The following is a 9,255-nucleotide window of genomic DNA, read 5'->3' on the forward strand; positions in this document are numbered from 1 at the left end:
CTCGGAAGGCTGAGGCGGAAGGATCGCCGGAGCCCAGCAGGTCGAGGCTGCGGTGGCCGGGAGCGGCCCCTGCACTCCAGTCTGGGCGTCGGAGTGAGACTCCAACTCTAAAAAAACCAAAAAACAAAAAACAATTGAAAATGAACTGCTGATGGCCGGGCTCCGTGGCTCAGCCTGTCATCCCGCACCTTTGGGAGGCTGAGGTGCGTGGATGGCCTGAGTCCGCGGGTTCGAGACCCGCCCGGGCAGCGAGACCTCATCTCTCCAAGAAGTCAAAAAATCAGCCGGGCGTGGTAGCGCCGCCTGTAGTTCCAGCTACTGGGAAGGCGGAGGCGGAAGGATCGCCGGCGCCCAGCAGGTGGAGGCTGCGGTGGCCGGGAGCGACCGCTGCACTCCAGTCCGGGCGACAGAGTGAGACTCCAACTCAAAAAAAATAAAATAAAATGAACTAAAATGAGCAGCTGTGAACCACTCCTGCTGATGCTTATGTTTACATAGAGGCAGGTATTATCTCCCTCCAGGGCTTTGTCATGTTAGTTAATTATGTACTTGCTATTAACAAAAGTACAATTACTTATTTTTCAGCATCAACACGTCTCTCCTTTGCACTGAAAACCTCTTTGTAGGTCGATCTCAAGTGAGCAGCATAAAAAGTAAATGCTAAGCTAGATTTTTAAAAATCCAAAGACAGTAAAAAAAAAAGAACATCAGAGAAAGCCCATTACTAACAGTAATAAAAAAACAAACACAAGAAAATGCTCATTAAAAATTATATTAAACGTTTTTAAAATTTCCTATTAATCTGCCCATGAACTTTGAACTATTTGGACTTTATGAACCAGGTTTTTATTCTTCATTTAGTAGAAAAAGTCCCAAAATTAGGTATCCGAAATAATGTAAAGCCAAGCATTGTTCAGAATGGTTAGAAATTCTCCTTCTGTAAATGCCTTCGTTCAATACAACAAATATTTATTAAATAATAAATGTGTCAAGCACTGAACAAAGAATGAAAAAATTCTTTAAGGATCCAAAGATGAGGGAAAAAAACATTTCCTGACTTGAAGTTTGCAACATAAGTGGGATGGAGCAAATATATCAATAGTTTGATGAGAAGGCAAAGTGTGATGTAGAAAACGAGGAGGAAGATACCACAGGGGTTTAAAGAAAGATAATTCAAGGAAAGCTGCAGAGGGGGGAAATGTTTAAGGGCCTTAAAGAATGACCAGGATTTGGTAACAGGCAGACTGTGTTTTGGGAAGAAGAAAGACAGGAAGTCTTCCTTTTCACAAAACTTTGTGTAGTTCATGTTAGCTATAGTACCGTTACAGGTTCTGTGTACGAGGGAAAAGAAGGCTAAACGGTTATAGGACCCTATTGTGAAACCACCTTTGGAACTCTATCAACAGTTTTTGAATTGGAAGTATCAATTGGCATATCAAAGCAGGAGAGGACAGGAAAATCAATCAGGCTATTGTAATGCTAGATGAGAACTGACAAGGGCTTGAGTGATAGCAGTGTAAAATGGAGAGGTGGAATCAAGAGACTTTTTGAGACTAAAAACTCAGAATTTAGCAACTGGAAAAAAGCCAAGTTCTAACTATAAAAAAAACAAACTCCTTACGATGAACTTTATATATCAGCCTTATCACATTTTGTGTACTTTATAGGAAATAATAGAAACTATTTTTCATATATAACTCAATATCATTCAAAGTCCCGTTCAGGAGATAACTAATCTTCCCAAGGCAAAATTAAGTACCCCTTGGGAGTTTTCATTTTCGGTGCCGCTTTCTCCAACAAGTTCTAAAGAGAAAAAGAAGAGGATACCAGACTATTTAATTATTGGTATTTAATAAAAGATTTTCTCTCCTCTGCCTCTACCAGCAGCCACTCTGCCTAGATACAACACAAATGTTAGTTCCACTATTTAACCATTATTTAATTCTTCCCTTAATCAGAGTGGTCTACTTGTTGACTTCACACGCTATGTTGTAAGCACTGAGTATTCACTCATCTTTGCAAATCCAATGAGGTTCGCCTATTACAGGCCTTCAGTGAACACTTCTGGAATGAAAGTTGTTACTTCATTCTAAAAAGTGTTCAGGGTTCTCATAATAACGTTTTATTTTCTTTTTCTGAAGATGACACTGCTCCGCAAAATTAGAGTACTTTCTCAAGCTGTATATCAATGACAAAAGCACTGTTGTAACAAAATTCAAATGTTTAATTTTTTTCAAAACTTAACTATACTCATGAAAATAAATTATATTTAGAACACCTTCAATATTTTTACATCATCTTTATACAACTATAACAGTGCTTTCAAAAGATATCTTGTGAACATTATTTCACAATTAAAACGTGTCTAAGAAATAGGAGAACATTAAAGAACATAAAAGTAGTCTGAAATATATCTCATAATGCTCAGAGGTATTACTGTTCTTTATAAAATGAACTGTATTTGTATTCAAAATAACACAGCTTTTAACTAATGACATTTCTTGTCCATTTCAGTAATTTCTTGGATCCAAAACAAAATCTGTGTATTTATTTCTTTGAAAACATCATTTGTTGACCGTCCTTTCACTGCCATGGAATGATTTGCCTTCTCAATCCAGTGGATTTTATTGGGAGCTTGCATTTTCTGTGCCACTTTCTCCAACAAGTTCTAAAGAGAAAAAGAAGAGGATACTAGACTAATGTTCCGTTGGTATTTAATAAAAGGGTGTCTCTCCCCAGCCTATACTAACATCCACTCACCAAGTGCTCATTAAATACTTTCTCCACAGACAACTTTCTTTTTTTTTCTTTTAATTTTTTTATTTTAAAGATGTGGGTTATAATTCAGGGTTAGGTATACAAATGTTCATTATGCAGGTACCCTTGTTGATGAGGTGTGCCCCTCCCTTCCCTGGCAGTTTCCCTCAACTGCCAATCCCATCTCCCCTCCCCTGGCAGTTTCCCACTACTGCCAATCCTTTTCTTATAATATTACAATTGTTCAAGGTCCACTTATGAGTGAGAACATATGGCAGTCTGTTCGTGGTTTCTTCCATACAACTTTCTAAGCAATAGAATGGGCAAGGAAATGTCCACACAAATGGCAGTTCACTTCTCTCAGATATAACAATACCATAGAACAGATCAAGCATTCATTACTGACAGTAAAAAGTTAAATAAATTGGAGCCAAAAATTTTTTTCCAAAAAAGTATTTTTCCCAAGGAAATTTACAGGCTCTGGGAAACGCAGTTGTTTCATAATATTGGGCTAATACTTAGTAATGTGAAGACATCACTCCTTCTCAAGAGACAATTGTATAACAATCTGCCTGAATGTTGAAATGATAAAATAAATATATAGTCTAGTAATTCGAAAATTGGAATATTCAGATATTAATCCTTCATTTCCCAAATAAGGGTCGTATGTGCCAACTCTCTTTCCAGGGAGGTGAGTTTTGTCAGTATGCTTATATTTTTAGGTTCTCCAAAGCAACAGGGTAATCCAAACACCAAACTAGCATTAGTCAAATTGCCATATCTTTTAAAAGAGACTGACTGTTGCAGGCAATATCCTGCTCCCAAAATATTTCTGTCTTTCATTCTCTTTCTCTCATTCACACAAATGATGAGTTGTAATTCACCTTTTCACACATTTCATCTGCTGAGCCCGACACAAACAGCACAGGATCTTTTATACGAAAGAGATCTTCATCTCTGAGGTTATGCTGCTGCTTTGGATGGTGCAGTGGATAAGAAATACAAATGAGACCACGAACAAAATCATCAGCATCATCTGGTTCAATATGACACATTACAGAAGCAGCTGCTCTTGAGCCCATTGAACGGCCTAAAATCAATGAAAATTAAGTTCAGTTTGAGATAGAAACCTTCATATAAAGTAGCAGTAATGGTGTGGCACATTAGATTTCATTTACTGTTCTCTGTCACAATTGTTTATCAACAAATTACTTAAATCCAAAAGGTGGCAATAAGTTGTAATACCCGTACATAATGAACACTTTTAGCTCATGAAAAGCTAAAAACTGATTGATCTTAACTCAAATTTTTAAAAAATAGCAATTATTTTTCTGAAGAACACCTAAAAGGGTGAGGACAATCCTTGTGAAAGAATCATTTGCAAGACAATGATTCAGGGATATAAAGGAGAGAGCCTCAAGATTACAATACACATATATGAGGTTTGAATTTGTCTTTACATATATAAAGTGCTTCAAAGGAAGAATTACCAAAACAAAACAATCCTTAACTTCCTGTTATCAATTAAGTTTAACTCTATTATCTAGCCCTATATTAAAATGAATAGTTATCAAGTATTCACACGTATTGCAACTTACCTCCAAGAAAAACACCTGCAAGTTTGTATTCTCCTGAAGTCTTTAGGTAATTCTAGAAAAAAAAAATTAACCAAAAAATTATAAATTCTTCTTCTATAAAATATTCCACTGGAAAACCAAGATATATTATTTCTTACCATTACTAAAATTCATAAAAATCTATGCAAAGATAACCACAAAGTTTAAAGGGATTCTTTTTGAAAAAAGTAAGCACTTCTTTCTTCATCTGGTCATGCCTTTACTATTAAATGACATGTTGAGTAATGCAGACAAATACATGAGGAAAAAAATCAATTTCCCTTTATAAAAATATCCAAGCATTATAACTATTTTTAAAGAACAAATTATTTTTAAAAGGCCAGTAAAGGTTTCCAACTAATACCACATTTGATAATGCTAACATCTATGTAAAGTTCAGAAAAACTTATTAGCAAGTTTGAACTTATTTATCTTAAAATAAATTTTAGTTTTATCCAGGGATTTTAAGCAATGTTTCTAAATAACATATATAGAAAACAGTACCACAGTTGCATATGCATAGCATGGTGGGTAAAATACTCCAGGATGCCAGAACTATATTCTAAAGTTGCTTAATTCCAGTGAGAATATCATAAGTAGCTTCCTTGGAAGTATCATGGAGGAACATTTATGATGTGAGCATTCATCTCCATGGAAGCTAAGTGATGGCAAAGAGAACTCTGACTACTAAACTGCTTTCATATACTCCTGAGTTTCTCAGAATACTCATTCTAAGATTCTTTTCATTAAATCAAATGACTGCTAATAAAATCTGTCTTAAAGTCATTATGGATTTTAAACAGAATTCTGTGATGAGTAAATACAAAAAAATTTCTTACCAAAACGGATTTATATGCCTTAATCCTATGTACAATATTAAGGCCTTTACAGGTAAATCTCAGGGAAAAAAGCCCCTGAGACGCAAGGTGGGATGCCAGTGACATCAGATGAGGAAGATTCATGTCTCCTGACGCTCCATGGGTAAGAATTATTCCATATGTTAAGCTCTTGTTAGGTACCAAACAAACAGCATCTAGTAATTTATTTCCAAAAGGTATTTTTACTTTAACCTGGAATTCAAGAGAATAAAGGGATCAAAAATTACTTCCTGACCTATTCAGACAACTGAATAACTATACACATTTGTTCTGTGAGTCTCATGATTCAAGTTGTGGCCTCCAAATAATAAGTAATGATATTAATAGTAGTTAATATTTAAGAAGTGCTTATTGTGTGTCAGGTATTATAAGTGCTTTATATGTATTAACTTATTTAGCCTTCCTAACAATTCTGAGGCAAGTACTATTATTATCCCCATTTTAGATAAGCCACTGCAGTTAAGTAACTTGCCAAGGTTATACAGCCACTAAACAGGATTCAAACTCAGGCAGTCTGCTCTAGAGTCTTCACTCTTAATCACTTACGGTACACTGCCTCTCACAGTGAAAGTTGAAAATTACTCTGAAGTCATAACCAAAAAAAAAACCACCAAAAAACAAAAACAAAAGGGAACCCTGAAGATGCAGAACATATGAAAATATGTATTACCTCTGTATGACTCATTTTCACTGCTGAATAACAAACTTAAAGTGCATTTACATCTGAGAAGCAAAGGACATCTCCCTGAAAAGAAGATTCTGTTGTGAAAGGTGAGTTGGCAGACATGGATATGACACAAGAACTATGAATGAACACACTCAGTAGCTACAGTAAACACACTTAAAACTGGTGCCCACATCTAGATTCTTCAATATTCAGGGTTTCAATGGGCACTCATAATTGGTTATAGGGATAGGTGCGGGGCTGGCAGATGTTATTATATAAGATGAAGCAAATGTGGTAACTTGACATGGAAGCCTTAGATAATTCATATCAAAGCAGGATGCTATTATCTTAGCAAAAGTTACACACACACACACACTTTTGTAAGAATCTTCATTCTCAACCAACTATCCTCAATTTCTCAGTATCTCTCTATCAACCCATTCTCTTTCCAGAGTGTTTCTCTTTTGATAGATGGTATTCATCCACACCCTTTGCCATGTAACTTTGCAGTGCCTCCAGTAGGCAGACTACGCATCTTCATCCTATTGACTTGGGGCTTAGCTCCGTGAGGTGTTTTAACTAAGGGCATATAGGTCGGCATTCCAATGTGTGACTTCTGACCTGAGGCATGGTAAATTTCCAAAGCCCTCTTGAACTTTCACTCTTTGCCATGAGAAAACCATGCTCCAGGTAGTTGGGTATTTTCAGGCTGGGCCCCGAAACGAAGACATGGAGCAGATCTGAACCCAAAAACTTAAGTCTGGAGCTTAGACTAGTCCAGCCAAGATCTAAACAGCTGACCTGAAGATCCGTGGGATGAAATGCTATAAGCCACTGAAATGTTAGGCAGCATTCCTTCCTGTTATAAGAGATCTTGTATTGTGTAGGATATTATAACCATTACTCACCCATTCTTCCCCAGTAACTCTAATTCACTCATTCATTCGGTAACAACATGTTCAAAGTTCAAAAGGTACCAAGAATATTCAGTAATCAAGTCTCACTCCACTTTTGCCTTGACACCATCAGATCCCCTTTCCAAAAGTAACTAATATTCTCTGCTTCTTGTGTATCTTTCTAGACAGTACTGTACTTACATTATTTTCACATGAGTGTAGGCCTATCTATAAGATAAATTTCTAGTCAGGCTCGGTGGCTCAGCCTGTAATCCCGCGCCTTTGGGAGGCTGAGGTGAGTGGACTGCCTGAGCCTGCTGGTTCGAGACCCGCCTGGGCAGCAAGACCTCGTTTCTACAATAAATCAAAAAATCAGCTGGGCGTGGTAGCACATGCCTGTAATTCCGGCTACTTGGAAGGCTGAGGCAGAAGGATCACTGGAGCCCAGCAGGTTGAGGCTGCGGTGGCCGGGAGCGGCCACTGCACTCCAGTCTGGGCGACAGAGTGAGACTCCAACTCAAAAAAAAAAGATAAATTCCTGGGAGAGGAATCGCTGCATCAAAGGGTCTGTTCATAATTCTTTAAAGAATACATTTTTTTCACAGACTTTCCTGAGATGAAGAATACATTTCATTTTTGAGTAGGCCACATATGTACACGGGACAAAATTTTAAGAGAACGAAAGCGAAAATAGAAGCTTCCTCTCGCCTTCCAGTCACCAAATTTCTTTTCCTTCCCAGCAGCAACCACTGTGACTAACTTGTGTATCCTTCTGTGTGTGTGCATGTGCGTGTGTGTGTGCAGAATTCTCTTATTCAAGTCTGGAGGGTAGTTGGCTGCAAAAGTTCTGTGAGTTAAGTATGAGAAGGGGGATAAAGGCCTTCAGTGTTCTTACAATTAACTGTGCCTTAGGTCTCCCAGTTCAAAGATCCCCTGGTTTTACTGTTTCAAGAGAGTAAGTCTCTGTCCAATCTTCCAACCAGGACAGTGTGAAATGGGGAAGGGGAATCTAGGCATCTAATTGCTTCTCAAACAGATTTCACCTAAAGCATCTTCAAGCTCTCCACCTCCACCCCAGCACCACGACTACCTTAATTCCCAGGCCTGAAGGTGTCCAATGCTGCCAGTTTCTGGGCGTTTTGAAGATTCTGTGATTTATACAGGGTTTGCTAATACACGTGCTTTCCAGAGCCCACTATTTGATTGCTAGTGTTTCCTTGCCCATTCTGTCGTAGTAGGTTTATGTCTTTTAGAAAAATACCTTTCCTGCAACTTTAGTGAGATTTGAGGTGGGAGTAAAATTAGACACACGTACTCAATCACATCTTAACTCAGAATGCTTTACTACTTTACTTTCAGAGCCAGGGTCTCACTCTGTCACCCAGGTTGGAGTGAGGTGGCATGATCACAACTCACTGCAGCCTTAACTCCCAGGCTCAAGTGGCCCTCCCGCCTCAGCCTCCTGACTAGCTGGGACTACAGGGGTGGGTGACCATCTCTGGCTTTCTTTCTTTTTTTTTAAAGAGATGGGGGCCCAGGCTGATCTTGAACTCCTGGCCTCAAGCAATGAGACCATGAGCAAAGCATGAGCCACTGCACCGGCCATGCTTCATTCCTCTTTAACAACACAGTTTTGGTGTTTATTTGGGGGGGGGGTTGTCGTCGCCCAGACTGGAGTGCAGTGGCATGCTCACGGCCCGCTCACGACCCGCTCCAGCGATTCTTCCGCCTCAGCCTTCCAAGTTGCCGGAACTTCAGGTGTGTGCTACCACGCCCGGCTGATTTTTTATTTCTGTAGAGACGAGGTCTCGCCAAGTTGCCCGGGCTGGTCTCGAACCCGGCGGCTCAGGCAATCCACTCGCCTCCGCCTCCCAAAGGGCGGAGATGACAGACTTGAGCCACCGTGCCCGGCTGGGTCTGGTGTTTTTTTAAGGAATCTCAATTTTTCGGAAACCCTCACACTGTCCTGTGATACACTCCCCACAAACGACCTGCTCTGGGGAGGCCGGCTGTCCATCTCTGGCCTTGGAGTCGCATAAGGCAGGGTGTGAAGGGCGGCTCGGCCTCCACGCCTCCGACTGAAGCCGGTGAAAAGAACCTCCTCGAGATGCTGCGACGGTGAAATGATAATACATGCACCGCGTTTAGAAAGCGAGCAGCCCACCGCTGGCTTCTTTCAACCTTTTTTTGAGTCGGGTCTCTGCTGCGGCTCACCGCAGCCTCCACCTCCCGGGCTCGGACGATCCTCCCCTCTCGGCCTCCCGAGGAGCTGAGACTGCAGGCGCGCGCCATCGCGCCCGGCGAGTTTTTTATGTTTTCAGCTTCTCCCTCGAGTCGCGGTCTCGCCCGCCGTCCCGTCTGGCCTCGAACCCCGGGGCTCAAGCCCTCCTCCCGCCTCGGCCTCCCAGAGTGCGGGGACCCCAGCGCGCCGGGCCCCGCGG

The 9,255-nt window shown here is 40.3% G+C and overlaps 1 protein-coding gene across 2 annotated transcripts; it reads right to left on the minus strand.

Annotated features, from left to right (window-relative positions):
* Positions 1–2,201: 2,201 nt before the first annotated feature.
* Positions 2,202–6,039, minus strand: TEX30 (testis expressed 30). Of its 2 annotated transcripts, XM_008065006.2 has the most exons (5): positions 5,922–6,039; positions 5,213–5,443; positions 4,356–4,407; positions 3,642–3,847; positions 2,202–2,668 (listed from the first exon to the last, which is right to left on the minus strand). In XM_008065006.2, the coding sequence occupies exons 1-5, from the start codon at positions 5,934–5,936 to the stop codon at positions 2,489–2,491; spliced, it is 684 nt and encodes a 227-aa protein (XP_008063197.1). In that variant the 5' UTR covers positions 5,937–6,039; the 3' UTR covers positions 2,202–2,488. The 2 variants fall into 2 exon arrangements, with proteins under 2 accessions (XP_008063197.1, XP_021571724.1); XM_021716049.1 differs by lacking the exon at positions 3,642–3,847.
* Between the last annotated feature and the right edge of the window lie 3,216 nt (positions 6,040–9,255).

The sequence above is a fragment of the Carlito syrichta genome, unplaced genomic scaffold (genome assembly GCF_000164805.1).
Source record: "Carlito syrichta isolate Samal-C Ts95f unplaced genomic scaffold, Tarsius_syrichta-2.0.1 Scaffold308132, whole genome shotgun sequence".
In the NCBI taxonomy this organism is placed as follows: Eukaryota; Metazoa; Chordata; class Mammalia; order Primates; family Tarsiidae; genus Carlito; species Carlito syrichta.